The sequence below is a fragment of the Sinocyclocheilus grahami genome, unplaced genomic scaffold (genome assembly GCF_001515645.1).
Source record: "Sinocyclocheilus grahami isolate Dianchi unplaced genomic scaffold, SAMN03320097.WGS_v1.1 scaffold1088.1, whole genome shotgun sequence".
NCBI classification, from domain to species: Eukaryota; Metazoa; Chordata; class Actinopteri; order Cypriniformes; family Cyprinidae; genus Sinocyclocheilus; species Sinocyclocheilus grahami.
Window position 1 is genome coordinate 580,122 of NW_015506267.1, and position 23,422 is coordinate 603,543.

The window sequence follows — 23,422 nt, forward strand, 5'->3', positions numbered from 1 at the left end:
TCATCGGTCTGAAAAGCGAGGTGTGCTGTGATTGGCCAGCTATCCAGTGCGTTGTGATTGGCCGAATTCCTCAAGCGTGTGACGGAAATGTTACGTCCCTACCATATTGTGATGCCTGCGGCAGCCACATGTGACGACCCCGTGCTGGACTCCGCTTCGTCCACGGTGAAAGACGTTCCGGCGATGCACAGCGCAAAGTTGAAGAATTTCCTCAGTGACTGACCAGCACAGATCAGCTCCAGGCATGACGAAGTGGACATCGTCCTCTTTTGGAAGACCAAACAAAGTAGTTTCGCTTTCACAACGAAGCACACAGCGCCTTCACGACATGGCGGCGGCGGCAACAATACTACAGCGAGAATAAAAGTTACGCCTTCTTTCTTTGCGTGAAGATGTGGGAAGAGTTGCATAATGCCGCCCAAATAGTGACGTAAATATGGGGGGGCGTGTTAGAACGAGCCGTTTTAGGGGGGCGTGGCTGACTTAACTTTTATAAAGAATATCTCTTTGAATTTGAGACTTTAGTCTTTGCAACTTTACAGATCTTCTTTATGCACCAAGAGCTTGTAACACTCCAAAGAGAAAGGAAACATTGAAATCGCATCATATGACCCCTTTAAAATGATTGGCCTCCCTGAATATGACTGTATAGTTTTTCCTCTCTCCTAACAGATTCTCGTAGTCCAGACAGTTCATCCGTTTCCTCACCACCATCAGGTCAGCGTTCGCCACCGTTGGCCCCTTCAGCCGCCGCCATGACTTCCCTGCCACCCATCACTTCGGCTGTGAACAGTCCCATCAGCAGCATGGGCTCACCCTTCTCCGTCATCAGCTCCTCTCTGGGTTCTCCTTGCCTTCCTGGAACTCCCTCAGTAGGCTACGGCCCCATCAGCAGCCCACAGGTGAGCATTACCATGTTAACACTTCTTACTTTCCACTGGACTCCCCATATTTCATTTAAGGCCCAAGTTTGCGCTACAACACAAACAGTCCAGCTCGTTCGGTTTCCAGGTCTGCCTACTAGTTGGGGCCTTATGAAATTTGTTTTATTTTTTCCCAAATTCCATTTAATTTTTTCCAAAATTCCGTTTTTTTATTATTCTGTTTTCTTTTTTTTCTAGACTCCGTTTTAATGGTTAAATGGTTAATACATTTTTATTAATCAAAAAGCACATCTAATTAATTGAAATCATGAAACTTGCAATATTTAACATCAAATTATTAAAAGTTTAACAAAAGTTAAGTTTTAAGGCCCTATGAAATGTTTAATTTTTTTCTCAAATTCAATTTTATTTTTTACAAAATTCTGTTTTCCATTCATTTTAAATAAAATTAAAATCCATTAAAATGTAATAATCAAAAACATCTCTAATTAATTGATTTTATAAAAAATAATTAATTATTTTATTTGTTTCCGAAAAAGTGTGTTGTGTATTTACATTTTTCTGGTAAATAGTCCTTTAAAAATAATGTTTTCATAATAATTGTATTAGTAGTAGTAGTACTATCATTGCATTATTAATATATTTCTGTTACAGTGATTTCAAGTTAAACCAAACTTCTATTTTGACGGGTTGCTGTGAAGAACTTTTCTGTTTGTATATGATATGACGATAGTTTTTCTCAAAAGAAACGGTAAAATGTTCATGAAGTGACTCTCGGAGCAGCTCTAGAGATTGTTTATGTGTTCATGTACTCCTATATTGAGGCGGCAGAGGCTGAAAACACCGCGAGCATCACGCACGCTTCAGTATGTGTGTAGTAAACGAAACCGCGCATCTGCGCCATTCATTAACATAGAGACACGCAGAACACGCAGGATTCATATTCAAATAGTATTTTTGCAGTTTAATATTCATAGACACTAGTCCATATCACATTTTGATTTAAGTTTACTGACCTACTTTTGATTCATCCATCCAAAATTTGACAAATTCCGTGACATTCCGCGTTATACCGTAAAATCTGTTTTTATGACTAGATTCCACGATGTGAGATTGCGGATACACTATATTATCTTACTAATTTATTTAATTATTTACTTACTTGGATTCATTGCCAGAGAGTGAACCAACTCCAGGGTACGGCTAAAAGCAGCCTAATGTTAGGATGTCATGTCATTAAATATTTTTAATATGACTGAATTTGTATTTAACATGATAACAATTGAATAGAAACACTGTAAGTTACTAATTATAATGCTTATATTTCCGCAGTTATTCAAACAGCAGCTACAGAAAACTTGCAAAAAACGTTTACAATATCAAAGAACATCATCACTGACTTCAGTCTAGTGCGAGTTCACTGATTATAACTCCCGTTATAATCAGTGTAGCTATCTACACTGTATGATGAATAAATCTCTTATACTTACATCGCACGTACATCTGCACTTTGTTGTTTATGATGAGAGAATTCGCGAGAGAGCAGAATCCAGTCGGCGAGCGCACGCACTTAACAACAAAACTCTGGTGTTTCATCGATGACTCATCTGAACGCTTCTGATTGGCCACTGCATTCATAAACTCAGCGGAATCGTGTGTGATTGGTTATAACGCACAACACTGTAAAAATGTTGAAAAAGAAATATGATGGAACAAATAAGCCTTAATATTAATTAGTATTACTAGCCTGATAATAATGATAATCGTCTTGCTATCGTCAAAGGCATCAGCCACAGGCGACATCTCTGATTATCATTGATACACGATACTATCGTCTATTGGCACAGCGTTATTGAGTACATGAAATTTGAATTAAGTCATGTAGATTTAGGAAAAAAAGCTGCAGAGTAGTTAAATTTGGACTAATATAATAGTTATCATTAACATTGTGGAGTACACTACAATTCAGACGTTAGGGGCCAGGAAGATATTTTTTTTAAATGAATGTTAATTCACTAAGGATTCATTAAATTTATCAAAAGTGACAGTTCTTTCAAGTAAATCATTTGAGCTTTCTATTAATCAAAGAATCTTAAAAAAAAAAAAAAAAAAATCATGTTTTGCACAAGTATTAAGCAACAGAACTGTTTTCAGCATTGATAATAATAAATGTTTCTTGAAGAGTTAATAAGCACTTTAGAGTGATTTCTGAAGGATCATGTGACACTAAAGGCTGGAGTAATTATGCTGAAAATTAACCTTTGCATTACAGGAATAAATTGATTTTTTTTAAATATATTGAATTGAAAAATGGTTATTTCAAATTGTAATTTCACAATATTACTGTTTTTACAGTATTTATAATTATATAAATGCAGCCTTGGTGAGCATAAGAGACATCTTTCAAAAACATTAAAATATCTTTTGAACAGTAGTTTACAATGACTAGCACTATGCAGTTGAACCTGAAAATTTTTAAGTTATGCTTGAGGGAATTTTTTTAATCACTGTTTATTCACTGGGATCATTTGAGTTTTTCCCTCTAAAACTGTTAATGTTTAACAGACCATCTGGTATTTTGACCTTAATTTCCAAAGTCTCTCAGGTAGGTTTCTGTCGATCTAAACCTGATTTTTTTTTATTTCATAGTCTAAATTTGAGTTTAGCCAAAACAAAATAAGCATGGTGGATTTAGTAATTTTTTAGCACCACCTCCCTCACGCCACAAGCTTTTTTTTGCGCTCCTCCTCATCACTGCATTTCTGCTTCACAGATGAACATGTTTGCCAGAAACACAGAGGTGAGACCTTGCATCTAGTTGCTTCTCTCATGCATATGTCTTCTTCCCTTTACTGTTGCTCATAGATTTTGAAATGTTGTTCTGTTTGGATGATTAAATACCATCTGTTGAGGGGTTGTGTTCATTAGAATGCAATCAAAATAAGATTCTTAATGATTAATCATATTCCACCTGTGGTCAAAGGGTTGGATTTGTGATGAAATGGTGTTTGAATGATTTGGGGAGAGAGTATTTGTTATTATCTGGTTATGATCAGTTAAGGGTTGAGAGCTAACCAGGCATGTGGTACTGATCATAAGAAATTAACATGTATTTTCCTGTTATCTTGTGATTTGATTTTTGTTTTATCACTAACAAAAATGAGAAAGTGTTCGTTTATTCAACTAATTTTTTTTTCTATCACTTCATCTCTTTGTCTATCTCTCACCTCATCGCCCGTCTCAGATCAACTCCACCGTGTCCATGTCGGGTCTGCACGCAGTCAGCAGCTCTGATGATGTCAAACCGCCCTTCGGTTTGAAGCCGATGTCCGCCCACAGCCCAGGGCCTATGGTCTCTCAGAAACGCTTGTGTGCCATCTGTGGGGATCGCTCCTCTGGTACGTCACTGATAAACACGAACCCTAACCCTTCTGAAGGAAACACTGAAAATATATTTTCTTTTAAAAATGTATTGTTCATTTTAAATGTTTATAGCTATTGTTTAAATGTTATTGGACTGTAAAATGGTGAATCAAAAAATGGTACAGTATCAATTAGGGGTATGTGTAATGAGAAGCTTTATATTATTGTCGCGGTGTACTAGGGGTGGAGCGATCTGTCAATTTTATGTCGTGATCGATCTCGAAGACGTCTACGATCTACTTTTCAAGCGAACTGTAGAGACCGTGATCTTTTATGTCCTCATAATAATGTTAAAACTGCATATTAGATGACTGTGGCTGGTCAAATTATATCACACGTCTCTATCATGTGTCTATGGAAGCCCGTTTCCATCACTGAATAAAAAAAAAAAAGGTTATTGCGACTTTTTATCTTTTGCGAGATATAAAGTCAGAATTGCGTGATATAAACTCACAGTTGCGAGACAAAGTCGCAATTATTTCTCAGAATTGCGAGTCTATATCTCACAATTATGACATTTTAGCTTGCAATTGCGAGTTTATATCATGCAATTCTGAGAAAAAAAGTCAGAATTATGAGTTTGAATCATGCAATTCTGAGAAAAAAAAGTCAGAATTGTGAGATAAAAAGTCGCAATTACCTGTTGAATTTTTTATTCCGTGGCGGTAACAGGCATCCATATGTATCTTTCATGCGTGGTGACGGATTTTAAAAAAAAACAACTCAGTGAGCTAGCAGTAGTTCTGCGATGAATCAAATTTTAGTTTCGATTTGTGCCGCAAGCTGTTCCAATCATTTCAAGCGGTATGCTTTCGCCTCTCCTAAACGTAGTCCAAATCAGTCCAATCATGCAATGTGACTGTCGTAAAATGCAGTCTACTGTGGGACATGCTTTATTGTAAAAAGAGTTATTAAAAGCGAGTCTGAAAAGAGTCTGTTCCCCAGGTGCGTTCTGTGCACGCACTCTGAGGCGGCGCTAACACGAACAGGAGTTTTAGGCATTTGCATAATGCATAAATAGTCAAATATACACAATAATATGTCAAAATGTCTGTCTCGGCAAGTATTTACATAAAGACAGTCAGTTATGTCTTAAGTGAACATAAATAATTGGGAAAGAAATTGAATGCATGTCGGTATATTAGATCCGTGCGTTCGGTCTTAAAGAGACAGCAGCCTAATAAACCTACTGCTGTCTGTGTCATTAATGTTAATCAAACAACAAAAGACAGAGAAAAAATCACTCACTGCTCTTGAATGAATCACTTTATAAATTTAATAAGAAGCAACGTATATTTGATTCATACAGTGGTGCAGTGTTTTAAAGTTTAACTCAGGATTTAATGTCCATTTTGGTTGTTTAATGCAATACTGTTTTAAATTGTTCAAATAGGTAAGTCATAGGCTTGTTATTATCTGGTTATGATCAGTTAAGGGTTGAGAGCTAACCAGGCATGTGGTACTGATCATAAGAAATTAACATGTATTTTCCTGTTATCTTGTGATTTGATTTTTGTTTTATCACTAACAAAAATGAGAAAGTGTTCGTTTATTCAACTAATTTTTTTTTCTATCACTTCATCTCTTTGTCTATCTCTCACCTCATCGCCCGTCTCAGATCAACTCCACCGTGTCCATGTCGGGTCTGCACGCAGTCAGCAGCTCTGATGATGTCAAACCGCCCTTCGGTTTGAAGCCGATGTCCGCCCACAGCCCAGGGCCTATGGTCTCTCAGAAACGCTTGTGTGCCATCTGTGGGGATCGCTCCTCTGGTACGTCACTGATAAACACGAACCCTAACCCTTCTGAAGGAAACACTGAAAATATATTTTCTTTTAAAAATGTATTGTTCATTTTAAATGTTTATAGCTATTGTTTAAATGTTATTGGACTGTAAAATGGTGAATCAAAAAATGGTACAGTATCAATTAGGGGTATGTGTAATGAGAAGCTTTATATTATTGTCGCGGTGTACTAGGGGTGGAGCGATCTGTCAATTTTATGTCGTGATCGATCTCGAAGACGTCTACGATCTACTTTTCAAGCGAACTGTAGAGACCGTGATCTTTTATGTCCTCATAATAATGTTAAAACTGCATATTAGATGACTGTGGCTGGTCAAATTATATCACACGTCTCTATCATGTGTCTATGGAAGCCCGTTTCCATCACTGAATAAAAAAAAAAAAGGTTATTGCGACTTTTTATCTTTTGCGAGATATAAAGTCAGAATTGCGTGATATAAACTCACAGTTGCGAGACAAAGTCGCAATTATTTCTCAGAATTGCGAGTCTATATCTCACAATTATGACATTTTAGCTTGCAATTGCGAGTTTATATCATGCAATTCTGAGAAAAAAAGTCAGAATTATGAGTTTGAATCATGCAATTCTGAGAAAAAAAAGTCAGAATTGTGAGATAAAAAGTCGCAATTACCTGTTGAATTTTTTATTCCGTGGCGGTAACAGGCATCCATATGTATCTTTCATGCGTGGTGACGGATTTAAAAAAAAAAACAACTCAGTGAGCTAGCAGTAGTTCTGCGATGAATCAAATTTTAGTTTCGATTTGTGCCGCAAGCTGTTCCAATCATTTCAAGCGGTATGCTTTCGCCTCTCCTAAACGTAGTCCAAATCAGTCCAATCATGCAATGTGACTGTCGTAAAATGCAGTCTACTGTGGGACATGCTTTATTGTAAAAAGAGTTATTAAAAGCGAGTCTGAAAAGAGTCTGTTCCCCAGGTGCGTTCTGTGCACGCACTCTGAGGCGGCGCTAACACGAACAGGAGTTTTAGGCATTTGCATAATGCATAAATAGTCAAATATACACAATAATATGTCAAAATGTCTGTCTCGGCAAGTATTTACATAAAGACAGTCAGTTATGTCTTAAGTGAACATAAATAATTGGGAAAGAAATTGAATGCATGTCGGTATATTAGATCCGTGCGTTCGGTCTTAAAGAGACAGCAGCCTAATAAACCTACTGCTGTCTGTGTCATTAATGTTAATCAAACAACAAAAGACAGAGAAAAAATCACTCACTGCTCTTGAATGAATCACTTTATAAATTTAATAAGAAGCAACGTATATTTGATTCATACAGTGGTGCAGTGTTTTAAAGTTTAACTCAGGATTTAATGTCCATTTTGGTTGTTTAATGCAATACTGTTTTAAATTGTTCAAATAGGTAAGTCATAGGCTAGTTCCACTCTGGATATTCTTAAAAGTGCATCTTAAAATTCGCGATTTAGATCGTGGTTTTGTGTGGCAAGATCGTGATATGATATTTTGGGAAGATTGTCCACCCCTACAGTGTACAAAAAACATATTTTTAACTGTAAATATATACACTGCTGTTTGAAAGTTTGGGGTTTGAGATTTTTGTTTAATATTTTAAAGTCCCGTATGCTTCCCAAAGGCAGCATTTATTTAATCAAAAATACACTAAAGCTGTAATATAATAAAATGTTGTTTTATGTATTTTAAAGTGGAATTTATTCCTGTGATGGCAAAGCTGAGTTTTTACTCCAGTTTTCAGAGTCAAATGGTCCTTCAGAAATCACATGCTGATTTGATGCGGCATAGTGTTTTTGTGAAAACTGTGATAGTTTTTTTTAGGATTCTTTGTTAAATAGAAAGTTCAAAAGAATAGCATTTATTTTAAATTAAATATTTTAACAATCTTTTGTCAAATCTTTACAAATGAACAAAAAAAGCTTTTCATTATGTAACACTTATGTAACAACAACAACATTATGTGATAACATTATGAAACCATCAAATGTAGGTTCACCTTTTTTTGACTAAAATCTTCCACCTCCATAAATTCATCTCGTGTCTCTTTTCTCCAGGCAAGCACTACGGCGTGTACAGCTGTGAGGGGTGCAAGGGCTTTTTCAAGCGCACTGTGAGGAAGGACTTGAGCTACACATGCAGAGACAGTAAGGACTGTCTGGTGGACAAACGTCAGAGGAACCGCTGCCAGTACTGCCGCTACCAGAAGTGCCTGGCCATGGGGATGAAGAGAGAGGGTAAGAACCAGAACTTGCTGTCCCACCTAGCACATACACATACCACAAACCCAAGATGAGATGCTCTTTACACTAGAAGTAAGGAGTAGTGATTCACTGATATGAGATTTTCAGAGTCTGATGCCAGTGTTTCCTCACCTCATAAATGGACCTACGTTTAATTTTAAATCGGACTACATTGGTCACAGTGTGTATTTTTATTTATGTGAAGCTAATGCAATAGAAAGACTGATCTACAACTTGTAATGTTCAATGCTGTGGTGCTATGCATTTAGTTGTGCAAGAAACACAAACTGATGCTGATGTGTGGATGATAGACAATAAAGCATTTAAAGGAATAACTCACCCAAAAATGAAAATGACTGATTATTTACTCACCCTCCAGGCCATCCAAGATGCGTATGACTGACTGACTTCAGCCGAAGAAAAGTTAAGGTAATGGAGGAAAACATTTCAGGATCTAATGCAAGTGAACAGGGCTCACCATAGACCATTTTGACAGTCCAAAATCCATATTTAGGCAGCTTTAAAGTAATCCACACAACCCCAGCTGACAAATAAGGGTCTTCTCTTGCGAAACGATCAGTTATTTTCAGAAAAAACATTATATATTATGTACTTTTTAACTACAAATGCTCACCTTGGTTCATCTCTGCAATGCACGATCACGAGACGATTTAGTTAATGACCTCTTGCGTGACGTATGCATGTTGGGAATGTCACGCGTGACGTAGGCGACAAGAACTGCCTTATTGTCTACGTTGAGCCCCATTCACTTGCATTAGATGGAGAAAAATCCTAAAATGTTTTCCTTCAAAACCATAATTTCTCTTCAGCTGAAAAAAGAAAATCATCTACATTTTGAATAAGCTGGTGCTGATTTTTGGGTGAACTATTCCTTTAAATATTATGTACAATTTAATGGCAATTGGGATGTACCCAGTAATGTATATTTTTTTTGTATTTCATTTATTTATTTTATGATAAATTTGCTTGGCCAACATATCGGTCTGTCACTAAGGAGAGAGCAAATGTTTTCTAGAATTAAGCCAGACAGAAAGACCGCAGTGACGAGTATGTGTAGCAGAGACATGTAGATTTTATAAGATTGTTGACACTGAATGTAAAGAGGGTATTGTGGCTAAGTCATAGTCATCACGGCACAAACCAGAGAGGAGAGCAGAGGGGGAGGGAGGGCTGTTGTCACCACTAACACCTGTCCCCCTCTCTCCCTCTTGTTTCCTCTCGTTCTCTCTCTTCCTCCCTCTCCTTCTGTAGTGGTCCAAGATGAACGACAACGATGTAAGGAGAAAACAGGGAGGGAGGGAGGGAGTGGTGGTTGTGTGTGTGTGCGCATGTGCGTGTGTGTGTGAGAGAGAGAGAGAGTTAGTGAATGTGGGAATGGTGAAAGAATTGCTCTGTAGGATATTAGTCATGGCTATTAAAGGGGTCATTTCATCTTTTTTTTTCTTGAGATCTACTTAATGTAACTTTTTTTGCATTTTATTTTTTAAGATCATTTATTCACCATTTAATATGGTTCTTTGAAAAGATATTCTTAAAGTGATATGTTCTAATTTTTTTCCTCCATTAATGCTTAAAGTCAGACTGACATGTTTAGGAACCGTGTTAAAAATAAACTTCAGCTTTTCTTATGTTGAGAAAGATATGCAGAGGTATAGGTGCTACACCGCCAGAAAGGGCACAACATTTTGCTCTTATTATTAGTTTTTCTGGTATTTAAAAGTAATAGTATCATCCCGCTTTCTCTTTATTACTTTACCAAGTCTGGATGTACCAAGTTTCTGTTACCTAATAGTAGGGTTGGGCCATCGTCTATCGCCGATGGCTGACAGACATCACGATGTTAAGCTGACATCGTGATCCCCCCCCCCCGGCAATCCGCCGCATCCCAGTTCTGTGTTCAGAAAGGAATTGAAGTGTACTACGGAAACCCTAAAGGGAATAAATAGCCTACGACATGGGAGGCATTTCTCGGAGTTATATCGTTGGGTAAGTATAGGCGACTGTGTATAAATTGCGGGCATCAGGGAGCCGCTATTGAAACCGCTTTCAATAGCCCCCCCCCCCCATTTCACAGTATGCATCGTCCGATGCCAATTTGGTAGACATCGCCCAACCCTACCTAATAGTCATTGTATTTGTAAATGTGGACAATCATGTGCCTGATGTAACATGCAAAATTTCAGGAGTCTTTTTTTTTGTTTTTTGTTTTTTACTGGGAACTGAATTTACAGTGTTTACATTTACATTCCTCATGATATGACCCCTTTAAATTACATGATGCAGCAAAAAACATATTAGTCATGTGAGAACGTTGTTTTGAATATGCGCAATAAGGGACGTATTTGTAAATGTGGACAATCATGTGCCTGATGTAACATGCAAAAAGTTCAGGAGTCTTTTTTTTTGTTTTTTGTTTTTTACTGGGAACTGAATTTACAGTGTTTACATTTACATTCCTCATGATATGACCCCTTTAAATTACATGATGCAGCAAAAAACATATTAGTCATGTGAGAACGTTGTTTTGAATATGCGCAATAAGGGACCTTTATAGCTTTTACTGGGTCATTGAAGAAGGAATGTCGCTGGAGGACTTCAGTGTGTGAATGAATGTTGAAAACTAACCAGGAACTACTTGTATCTGTATATCTCTGTCTCTCTGCTCCTGTTTACATCTTTACTGCTTTCCCTGTTCACTACCCTTCTCTCTGTTCATTTTCCTTTTCCCATCCTGTTGATCTGTCCTCCGCCCTATCCTTCATCTCTGTTTCCCCATCTTGTCCCTCTTCCTCATTTCCCTGTGTGCGATGCAGCAGTTCAGGAGGAGCGTCAGAGGAACAAGGAGCGTGAAGGAGAGGTTGAGTCCACCAGCCCCGCGAATGAAGAGATGCCTGTAGAGAAGATTCTAGAAGCAGAGATGGCCGTGGAGCAGAAGACCGAGCTGCATACAGATGGCAGCTCAGGGGGAAGCTCTGTAAGTTACAGATAAGCATGTTAAAGAGGATTTATGATCTTTAGTGTTAGGATTATTTGTTACGTGATCCAGAACTTCAAGGTAATTGGGCTCTAATTTTAGCTGGTGGACTGATTAAAAGCAGGAAGTTGCATATTATGGCGCTTTTCCATTGTGTGGTACAACTCTGCTTGGCATGGCTCGGCTCGCTTTTCCACTGCAGTTTAGTACCGCTTCAAAGTTGGGTGGGATTATAGACTGATTGTAATAGTTGCTCTGCCACCTCATCCACTGACCATGATACAGCCATTTCTTTTTTCAAGTTGCGTGTGACGTTTGTTAAAAGCAAGTCGTTTAAAAAAGTTGTGAGAAAAAAGATACTGCGGTGGCTGTTGCTGACTATTTAAATCTATTGGGTTAGGTGTTTCATGTCACAAATCCAATGACTCTGGTAGTGACGATTCTCTCTGACCAATCAGTGATCTGCAGTGTTCACTCATCACATTTTAGTATCGGTGTGGCTCACTTGGAACTTCAACTGAGGTGGTACTAAAAAAAGTACTAGGTACTAGGGGTGCTCTGATCAGGATTTTTGAGACCGATCGCTGATCACAGAAAGCAGTATCTGCCAATACCGATCACTGATACCGATCTTTTTAAAACGTTCTTTTTTATCTTTTGTAACTATTTATAGTGATACTCCAATCAGGATTTTTAGACATTTATTCAGGGCCTGAATTTCATTTTTGAAAATGGGGGGAATCCCCCTCTTAGGTGACTCTTGTGAGAGGGGAAGCAGTTTTCACACAGTAGTCCGCTATTGATCCGTGTCTGCTTACCACAAACACAACATTTATCCATTATTTTGATTTCAAATCCAAACATTGTCACTGAAAATATTCAGCTGAAAATATTCAGTATCTAGAAGGAACAGACAAATTCCTTGAGAACTATAACTTCCCTCTCATTGCCGTCATTATAGCCTTCATATTCTTTTTGATTTGAGTGATCTTTCTCTATCAAGCTAGCTAAATGTTTAACTTGTGAATTCTTGCTAAATATGCAGTTATATTACGGGTCGTTGGCATAAGTTGTACTCGTGAATTGTACACCGCTCCACTCCGATCACACACTCTGAATGTGAGTAACTGTTGCTGTCATGACAGATCTATTTCAGAACCAGCCGCTATCAAAATAATCTGGCTGTGGGCGCGGGCCAGATATTATTGCTGGCTGGCCAAAATGGGCCGCCTGTTGCCGACCACTGCCATATTGAGTAAAAATGTCCAGAGCTTATCATCGTTATCAACATAAATTTAATTGCAATCTCAATATGATATAATTTATCATGCATCCCTTCTTCAGAGTTTTTGAAATGCAAATTCCTACTGCTAAATTACAAAAAGCCTTGCATGATGTTATTTTCAAGATTTTTTCATTCCCTCTCCTTACTACTTACCCACAATACTTTTGTTTCCTCTCCTCAGCCGAACGACCCAGTCACAAATATCTGCCAGGCGGCTGATAAACAGCTGTTCACTTTGGTGGAGTGGGCAAAACGGATCCCTCACTTCAGTGAGCTGTCTCTGGATGACCAGGTCATCCTGCTGCGTGCTGGTAAACCTATTTGCCTTTGTCTTTCTGACTGAATGTTTTTAAAATCAAAACTGGTAACTGCAAACAGGATTTTTTTATGTTTCCCTTAGCAAACTCTTAATAATTAGCTTTTCTCAGTAGTGATCCCCCCCTCATCTTTTGCTGCTTTCATTTGTCGACCAGGCTGGAATGAGCTACTGATCGCGTCATTCTCTCATCGCTCCATCACGGTGAAGGATGGCATTCTGCTGGCCACCGGCCTCCACGTGCACAGGAACAGTGCTCACAGCGCAGGGGTGGGAGCCATCTTTGACAGGTAATAGTCATGTCACATGACTGCGGACAGGCTAGCCTTGTATTGATCTTCTAGAGGTCTTAGCTTTATTAGATTTGCTCGCTATAGGTTTCAAAAAGTTGTGCATGTGACCTGCTGTGCTTATGTGTGAAAAGGATTAGGCAAGAAATATCGTATCATGATTTGTGGTAGACCTGTGCTCATGAACCTTAACAGCTTTGCTTCTTGACACATTTAAGGCTGCAAAGGTGGTTGGATTTTCCTGTGTCATGACAAAGAAAAATACCTTTTTTTACCTCCTGACAGCCTGCTGCCTTGACGCTGCTGTGTATATAGTGTGCTTTTATAGACTGACACTGCACGATCAGACAGGACATACACATACATGCAGACACCTATATGTGCACCAATGGTCTCCTCTGCTTATAGTCTCGACACACTCCCATTTACATGATCAATACAGTGCACATGTATGAAGTGTGCTCTGACATTCACTCTTGATCTGCTGGTAATTACAGCGATTGTTTATATTAAGAAACAAATTTACCACATTTCTCTCCATAACTTCTCAAGACTCCATATTTTATCTTTGTCTCCTGCAAATCCAGGAATAATGAGCTACAGGCTGTTGTTTTAATTGAGCTCATTCTAGATGTTCTGTGCTACAGTTTGTTGTGATGTTCATATGAAATTGTCTTTCGTTGCCATTCATCTTGTCATAATGTCTCTGCTTCAGAAATGAGCCTCCATGTCTTGTGCTTCACTGTCCAACTCACCTGATTCTTGCAGCGCTTCATTGTCCTCCCGTTGGTGCTGTGTGTGTGCACATGCTTCGCGCTTTGCTTTATTGGCTTTAAATGCTACTTAACCCTCTGTGCAAAATCTGATGCGTGTTCAGAGTAATTTTATGTGCATTTTGAGCAATTAGGAGATGCTGATGTTATAGTACATAATAATAATACTTTAAGTCAATGATCGGTTATATTCCACAACAGCAAAAATAATAATATATTTCTTCAGTGCTCAACAGTAATGATTTTTCATTACTTTTGTTCAGGTGTTCACTGACCGCACTTGCAAAAACCTGAAATTAAAATTAAATATACATTTTTTTAATCAACATTTTCGTGTCAGGAAAAATTATAAATTTTCCATTAAACATTTGTATTTTTCTAATAAAAAAGCTTTTTTATATAATGCATTAGAAAAGTAGTTTAAATGCATTAATAATGCCTTGTAATGGCACCTTGTATGCCCTCATGAATAATTATAGCCATAGTTGTAATAGATTCTAAAACTTATCTATTCATAGTTACACTTTTAGAAAGTATGATGCATTAACTCACTTGACAAACAAACCTTCAAATATTATAATGCATTTTAAATTTGGCTACAATTATTTATTAAAAGATTTGAATGCATTACAAGGCACCTTATGAATACATTTATTATGCATTGTACATAAAGGCTTTTTATTTTGTTATAAAATTAGCTAGAAATTAAGTGTTAATTACACATTAATTACATTTAATTTTTACTTATTTTAACTGATGCTCAACAGATTTTAAAAAGGAATTGTAATTTAAAGCTTTGCTGCTTCCAACCCATGATCGTCCGCCTTCCTTTCAACAAGAGCCTGTAGCTTGTTACTCTTTGGGCCTACCGCCATCATACGTGGAGTCTTAACGTCTCTGCCTGGGCCTTTCTGGAGTGGGGAGACATTATATAACAATGAAATGTGAAATGACATTTTAATAACACATTGTGATTGAACACACAGGGAGAGTGCGCACAATGCAGAGGTTGGGGCCATATTCGACAGGTAATGACACTCCGCCACACGCCATAAACAAACAGCAGCAGTCAGGAAAGCCTGTAGCTTGAGACAGTTTATTTTGGATTAAATTATGTCTGGGGCTGTTTGGGGCAGGTAAAGACCAAACTGACCTTGTGTACGAATATCTGTGTGATTGAAAGTGTTGCTTGGACTCACAATAGCTGCGTTTCCACTGTCGGGCCAGTGCGAGCCAGGGCTAACAACGAGCCTCAGACCTCAAGCCGCAAGGCCCAAAGCGAGCGAGCAACAGAGGGAGCTCACAGACAGAAAACCAGAGTTAGGAGTTACAGAGTATATGAAATTTATGACGTGCGGATGCAAAAGTCCTGTATCAACAAAGGCGCAGAGAAGAGACAGAACAAATATGACACCAAATAAATACATGATTATAATCATATATGATTTGTCTAGTTCTTCATGCTGTCATTATTTTAATAAGCATAACATGTATTTATGGTGGCGATGGTTAGCGTAGCCTTATAACATCGCATATAATACATTTCTGCCTCATACGGTGATCAGAATTCCCATCGGAGCCCATTCGTAAGTTATTTCAAACACTCGCTGGTGTCTGCAGTGAGTTTTGCCATTAAAATAATTTTAAATGTTGATTAAAGCTGGTAGCTTGATATGAAAACATGGGAAGTGAGTAGCGGTGCCGACCGTCTAAACTCCACCTTTATTCATGACCACTCCTCTGGCCCCAGTTGGCCCGCTTTGGCCCAAGGTATTTGGCGGGTCGAAAATCCCTGGGCGTTGGCCCTGAGGAAGCCCCGATGAGGCAGAGATCAAGCCCCGGAAGTGACAATGGAATCGCAACTGGCACGCACTAGCACACTCGCTTTTGGCCCGACAGTGACTAATGTTAACATGAGTGACTTATATCTTACGTGGCATGCGCTATGTTTCTAAAACATTAATTTCTGATTGTTCTTTTTGAGATAAGAAGGCTGTTATATTACCATTGATTTTTATGATTGTGTTTTGTATATATTTTGAAGTGCTTGTGAAAATGGCTCCATCAAGCTATTTTCTTATTGCGTAAATGCGAATTGTAGTACTTCAGATTTTAACCTGACTCTTCTCTTTTTCCCACCTTTCCTTTCCTGCTTTTCATCCCTTGCTCCTTCCTGCCCTCATTTTAATGGCGTCAGGGTGTTGACGGAGCTGGTGAGCAAGATGAGGGACATGCAGATGGATAAAACAGAGTTGGGCTGCCTGAGAGCCATCATCCTCTTCAACCCAGGTCAGACCGCACAGTCATACACATTCAATTCACATTCGTTCATGCTATGTTCCGATACCACTTTTTCCCAGAAAAAATACAATACAGATACTTAAATTTTTGGTACTTGCTGATACCTTTTTTTTAATACATTTTTAATACATCTGATACATTTTAATTGCATAAAATGCGGGTTGTATTTTTTGTATTCGATAAAACCGGTCACACTTTGTTAAATATAGAGCCATTTTACTCAAGAATCCTTCAAAGGAGCTACTAAACATGAGCGTAAAAGAAGTCCGTCGCATATCCAGATTGGTATCTAAAAGTTTTTTTTATTCTTCTTCTCCCTAACATTTGGATATTCAAAATTGAATAAAATGCCAACAATAAAAACTAGCTATGTTGGCTGATTACCTTAAAAGTACATATATAGATATCACCGGCAGTTCATGCTGCTGTTCTTACACTTTCTCCGACAAGTCAGATCTGTTTTCCTGGTCATTTTATCATTTTATTTTGTTATCTTTCATTTAATGGCAGAGCACACATTTAGAGCTACTCTAGTGCACCGGTACAGTCGTTACATGACAGTTTCTTGTAGTGTAGGGATCCACTTGTTATACATATAATGTAGCATTTAGTATTTTTACTTGTGCTTGTTTAATGAAGCATATGTGCTGAGTGAGCGAACCGTATTCGAGCGCATGCAACAGAAGTGCTCTTTATTTCCCATTCCTCACCATCGATTAATATTAGAAAGTATGTTAATCTTTTAACTCTCTTTGCCATTAAAATATCTGAATGAACAATTTAACTACAAACTTCACAGTGACGTTTGTGTGATGGACTGATACTGTTGCATTATCAGTGCATTCCTCATTTGTACGCTCCGTTTCTATTCAACCATAGTCCAAACTCCGAATTAGCCAAGAATGTAATTGTGCAAAGCGCCAAAGTCCAGTTAAGATCAAGAGAAACAAGCAATAAAGATATTGCAATATGTCGCAATTTTAAATAGCTACACATCCAGAGACCAGTATATTGTTACGCTGAATGTTCCTGCTGATTTCCACCCCTGCTGTTCAGTCATAAAGGCAGCTTTACATTTTATTCGTTGTTTTATGTGCAGATGCAAAGGGATTGTCAAGCCCAAGTGAAGTGGAGTTACTGAGAGAGAAGGTCTATGCATCGCTGGAGGCTTATTGTAAACAGAGATATCCTGACCAGCAGGGCAGGTAGAGTACATGTGTTTTTTTTCTCTCTTCTGTCCCTCAATAGATTGCAACAGTGTGGTTATTGAAGTAAAAATCCCATCTAGAATTTCCATAGAGGGAAGAAAGATATGCCGATTGGGTTACAGTTCATTGCAGTTTCTTTACATCTCACTTGGCTTTCAGGTTTGCCAAGCTCCTCCTCCGGCTGCCAGCGCTGCGCTCTATTGGCCTTAAGTGCCTGGAGCACCTGTTCTTCTTCAAGCTGATTGGAGACACCCCAATCGACACCTTCTTAATGGAAATGCTTGAAGCGCCACATCAGCTGACCTAACCTGGACCAGTCTCGATCCAGTTCAGTCCGGTTTTGCACCAGGGTATCGCACCCCCCCCACCCCCACCCTGGACTCTGGGGCTTTACTGTCTCACTTCCCATTAACACCTTCCCCCACAATTCTCTCCTACATATTCTTCCTGTCGCACCTTCAAACCAGTACAGCCCCGAAAAAAGACTGTCTGAAAAAAAAAAACTTGTTTTCCATGTAACGTTTTACACAGTGTGAGCTGTCCAGAGAGATCTTATTTTTCATATTCCCTGGAGGTTCTAAATCATAAGCTTCGGTTTAAAGACTTAGGCTTCCGGTTTTAGAACTCTCATATTGATTCTAGAGATCTCTGTGTGTCGTTTTGGTTTGTATGTTACTCTGCACGAACTGTACTTTTTTTCATTTGTCACTGCAGTTAGACAGCCCTTCGGCTGGATTTACAGTGCATGTGTGACCGGAGCGAGAATCCGCCGAGCCCTTTGGCTGGTACGAATCAAGAATCAAGTCACGGTTCGTTTTTGACTGTGGAATACTGCTAACGTGCTATCTTTGGGATTTTTACCTTGAAATCCTACTTTGTACTGTACTCATGAAATGAGTCTGATTTATAAACGACATTGGAAATTCTCTGCCTGCTGCATCTGGCCCTTATGAAATGCAGGCTAGAGTTTTACATTTGTGAATAAATGTATGCAGGTTTTGTTGGACATGAGTTTTTGATCATGTTCCGAGGAGGGCCTAAAGGCACAGATTAAATCTCGCAGGAGAATCCTGCTTTTTTTGGCGGCAATAGGAGGGTCGACCTTGTTTTTCTTGATTTGTGTTGTTTTTAAATGAACAAATAGATTGGTTTTGGTACCTTCTAGAGGACCTTATACCTTTGCCATTTCATAATTCGCCCAAGTTCCTTTGATCCATTTCGTCACCAATGGGAACCAAATCCACACCATGCCCCCCAAAAGACAAATATTTATAAAGTGTGTATGTGTGCTGTGAAGTATGTCCAACCACTCTTGTCCTTTCCACGTGATCGGTGTAGCAGGCCTTTTTCTTTTGTGTTTAGGAAATCAGCTTGTCATCAGGCTTGTTTGGATTTAACTGGTACTAACTTTGGCATAGTAAAAAACAAAGGTGGCTCTAGTTTGTGTAAAGGCTGGAATACACTACACAATTTTGACACCAATTTAGGAGCCTGGGCTTGTTCCCAAAAGTTGGAGCCAGTCAGCAGTTTTTGGACATTCAGGCTTGACTGATTTCACAGAAAATTGCATAGTGTTTTGGCGCTTTTCCACTGCATGGTACGGCACGGTACTGCTCGGTACGGTTCACTTTTTGGGGGTTTTCCACTGGGTACAGTACCTGGTACCTGGTACTTTTTTTAGTACCACCTCGGTTGGGGTTCCAAGTGAACTGTACCGTTACCAAAACGTGACGTGTAAATTCTGCTGATCACGGATTGGCCGGAGAGAATCGTCACTACCTGCGTCACTGAACTTGCGACGCAAACACAACAGAACCACTAGATTTAAATCAGCACAGCCAGCGAAGGATCGAATGCAACTGTCTTGAACGAGCGCACCTTTTTTTAACAACCAAAAAGTTTTGTTTTCTGTTGCGAAAGAATGCGTTCCTCTCGTTGATAGCAGAGGAGCGGATCCAGCGAGAGCTTGATGGGGCGACGCGGAATGAAAAAGTTTTTTTTAGGAGTCGTGGTAGTAGAGGCGGCGCAACTATAACGACATGTGAATAATCCCGCGCACTCTAAAGCGGTACTGAACTGCAGTGGAAACGCAAACCGAGCCGAACCGTGCCGTGCCGTACTGAGCCGTGCCGAGCCGAGTTGTACCACGCTGTGGAAAGCGCCATTTTGATGGGCACAGACTCCAATATTTTTGAGCTCCAGACTATGATTCCATCCAGTCAGGGAATATCAAACGTTTGATATTTTTAGAACGCATCTTGTTTTCATTTGACATGCGTCTAGTAACAACGAGGCGCATATTTCTGTGCAAGTTTGTGTTCGGAAAGTCTGGTAGTGTGAGTATATTCCAGCCTTAATGTGTCGCAGTAGAATCACCTTCTACAGTTCATCCGTACAGGTTGCTTCCCTCATAGCGACTCACTAAATCTGACAAGAACATATTGTCGAACACGTCCATCTTATTCAACAGAGACACTAGGGTCATGTAAGAATTCTGCGTTCAATCTGAAAGGTCGACGTGTCAAAACCAGCATCCATCACAATCTCTATGCATTTATGTGAGAGTGATATAGTATAGTCCTGGAGAAAGACTGAACATGCCATTAAACAATCCAGCAAATGCATCAGTATTAATGGTGGGTACCATTTTCTGTACTTGATAAACCTGATGGTTTTTGTGGCTCCAACCAAGTAATTTTAGGCAGAGACTTGAGATCAAATACTGATAGTATTTGAAGTTTTTATAAAGAAAAATAGCTAGAGATTGCAAGTGGTCCCATCTTTTATGGCGCTAATAATGACAACAGTTAGACATGAATGTTGACACCAAAATAGACGCACAGCAGTGGTCAAAATATGCAATTTCTCCAATAAGCTTGAATTTGATATGCCAACTTCTTGTTTAATACACCATTTTCTGCATAGCGGTTTCAATTATAGTATCAAACTTGATGCAGATTATTACTGTCTGAACTCTTGTACAAGTGTTTTATACATTCATGAGGTGCTTAATTGTCCAGTTTTCAGAGTATAATCATGTCGGAAAGACAGATTGAGCATCAGATGAGATAGTTCACTAGAACTTGATGGACTTACTGTAATCCATAATACATTAGCCATTGACATGTGACCTGAATCCAGACTTCCTATACAGCTTTGGTTGTCCTAACTTAGCTTCCCCATGTGCTTGTTTTGTTAAGGCCAGTGGTTGGAAGAATCCTGTTTTTAAGTCTTTTTAATGTGATCAACGACTGACCTCTGGTCCTTAAATTTGGCTTCCAAATAGTTTAGAGTTTTTTGTATTTTCTTGCATGTTTTGTCTACCCAGTTTCCATTTATCCAGGAATTGAAGCTAATTGGGTTGGTGTTGATGGTCTGCTCTATATCTGAACGGTGGGAAGGCTTATTTGATGGTGAACTGTATGCTTGTGTTTCCCGTGGGCGACTCGAGTCTTGCCAGAGTTGTCAGTCAGCCTATGGGTGTGTGTGTGTGTGTGTGTGTGTGCGCAGCAATGCGGAAGCAGTCCTGTGTGAAAGATGCATACAAGAGTCGTTCCTTTTAATGGAGTGCAGTGGCCCCCGTCTCCTTTTACTTGATTGCAGTTTGCCATAATTGCTTGAATACATATTAATCCAGACATACGCTGTGAGCTTGTGTGTTCGTGTGGCCGACCCTCCCTGTCTTTTGGGGTCCACTTTTTTTTTTTCTCTCTTCCCCAAAATTGTTACTTTTTCATAATCTCACCTTTTAACAGCTCGCTTCATTTTTAGTTCATGTTAATTCACAGTGCATTAACTAATGTTAACAAGCACAACTTTTGATTTTAATGTATTAATAAATGTTGAAATTAACACTGACTAAGATTAACAAATGCTGTAGAAGTATTGGTCATTCTTAGTTCATGTTAACTAATGTAATTAACTAATGCACCTTAATGTAGAGTTATTTTAGAACATTAACAAATTAAATGGAAATGAGAATTTTTTTTACATTTCAGTTAACATTAAGTAACAATTTGTTATGGGTTTAGTTAACTAAAATAACCTTGGCTCTAATTCCGATTCACCCCCTATTTTTAACCTCATTGTTGATTTTTGATTTGGTCCTTCCCCTGCCTTCACTAAAAGGAGCTCTTGATTTGTGAGGTTGTTTCGGGGTCCCTCGGGGTGGGTAGGTGAGGTGGTTTGCTCTTCAGTCCAGCAGGACCCCCGGGCCCCGAGCCGCTGCTGGCGCCGCAGTGTCGCGCTCCAGACGCTAGAGGGAGCCCAACTGCAACGTCACTCCTGGAACGAACCAATGATATTCTGCCTCAACTTTAACTCCTCCTTCACTTCTCCCTTCTTTTCTAAATTCTAAGGCACGCATGCAGGAAAAAAGCTGAATCTTTAAGAAATCGTATTCCGAATGTCCAGATTCAGATGTTTATTGCGTGCTTTCGACATGACATTACATTTGGATCTATTAAAGGGATAGTTCACCCAAAAATGAAAATTTTGTCATCGTTTACTCACCCTCATGTCGTCCCAAACCTGTATGAGTTGCTTTTTTTATGTTGAATGCAAAAGAAGATTTTTTGAAGATTGCTGGTAATCGAACAGTTGGTGGTTGCCATTGACTTCCGTAGTAAGGGAAAAAAAAATACTATGGAAGTCAATGGCAACCACCAACTGTTTGATTACCAGCACTCTTCAAAATATCTTCTTTTGTGTTCAGCATATGGAACGACATGAGGATGAGTAAATGATGACACAATTTTCATTTTTGGGTGAACTATCCCTTTAAGACGGATAAATAAATATAAAACAGATGAATAGTAGATGCCTCAATTTGTCTTACTGTCCGTTCTGATCTTCGTTTCTTAATAACTCCCCACTGCTTTGTCTAAATAAAACCTAATGTATGTAATACAAGATTAAAAACTGTTTAATATTAGATCTGATGCTGCACAGCTCTTCTGTGTGCATGGGATGCACCTGCAGTTCCTCTGTCCGCCGTCAGGTGGCGCTCTTACAATGGCTCCTGTGTACTGGAAAGGTGAGGGCAGCATATTTTCTGCAGTTCTGGAGGTGACGCCAAAACCTAGTCCTTGACCATTTTTTGAGTTGTGTTTGCAACAGCGGCTATTTCTGTCACATTTCACAGCTGCGATAAGGCACGGCAAGCCTTTTTTACTCTTTTAACTCTACCTTTCATCCATGTCATTTGATTGAAAAGATGGTTTGTTGCTGAGAATGGTGATTTGTTGACAAAAAGGGGACTTTCTTTTGTTATTGCTGTTTTAATGTATAGGTCCTTTGAGCACAGCTTGACATTAAATGGACAGTAAATTGTGACAATGCATTTTCAGCTCTTGTAAACCTAAAATAAGCACGTTAAGTAACACTGTGGACTCAGTTAAGTTCGTATCAGCCGGACCAGCAGCGGTGTGAGGTGAATGCAGGACAGAAACCTCACTGCTCTCTTTCAATGACCGTCACTGTTCCAGAACGTGCTATTTCCCAGCAAAGCAGACCTTATGTTAGCCATATATTCCAACATAATTATATTTTACAAGGTCTTTGCTCTTACTGGTGTTATTATTTGTGCAGTCCATTTGTTACTAAAATTCCACTCACGTATATTTTAGGTCAATGCATGCAGAAATATTTAAATACATATGTATATATGTATGTACACTGTAAAAAAAAATTCTGTAGTTTTTACAAAAGAATTTTGGCAGCTGTGGTTGCCAGAATAATTTTGTAAAAAATACAGAAAAACAGTAAACACATTTACGGCCAAAAACTGTAAATTTTACAGTATAAAACTGTAATTTACAAACAAGAAAATTTGAATGTAAACCAGTAAATTCAACAATGCACACTGCTATTAAAATCTGTTTTGTACCTTTAACATACTGACAACC

General features: G+C 38.8%; 1 protein-coding gene across 14 annotated transcripts in view; it reads left to right on the forward strand.

Annotated features, from left to right (window-relative positions):
* The window catches only part of rxrba (retinoid x receptor, beta a), a 27,718-nt gene extending 8,590 nt beyond the window's left edge, over positions 1 to 19,128 (forward strand). For 5 of the 14 annotated variants that reach the window (XM_016252126.1, XM_016252125.1, XM_016252129.1 and 2 more), the window contains 12 exons: positions 673 to 902; positions 3,658 to 3,684; positions 4,129 to 4,282; positions 8,163 to 8,342; positions 9,621 to 9,644; positions 11,183 to 11,343; positions 12,810 to 12,939; positions 13,102 to 13,234; positions 14,994 to 15,035; positions 16,205 to 16,296; positions 17,408 to 17,513; positions 17,676 to 19,128. In XM_016252126.1, the coding sequence (XP_016107612.1) occupies positions 673 to 902; positions 3,658 to 3,684; positions 4,129 to 4,282; positions 8,163 to 8,342; positions 9,621 to 9,644; positions 11,183 to 11,343; positions 12,810 to 12,939; positions 13,102 to 13,234; positions 14,994 to 15,035; positions 16,205 to 16,296; positions 17,408 to 17,513; positions 17,676 to 17,823 (1,427 nt within the window). In that variant the 3' untranslated portion in view covers positions 17,824 to 19,128. Of the gene's footprint in view, positions 1 to 672; positions 903 to 3,657; positions 3,685 to 4,128; positions 4,283 to 5,739; positions 6,080 to 8,162; positions 8,343 to 9,620; positions 9,645 to 11,182; positions 11,344 to 12,809; positions 12,940 to 13,101; positions 13,235 to 14,993; positions 15,036 to 16,204; positions 16,297 to 17,407; positions 17,514 to 17,675 lie in introns of those variants that run through there. The other 9 variants (XM_016252132.1, XM_016252130.1, XM_016252131.1 and 6 more) reach the window with 9 other exon arrangements.
* The last annotated feature ends 4,294 nt before the right edge of the window (positions 19,129 to 23,422 follow it).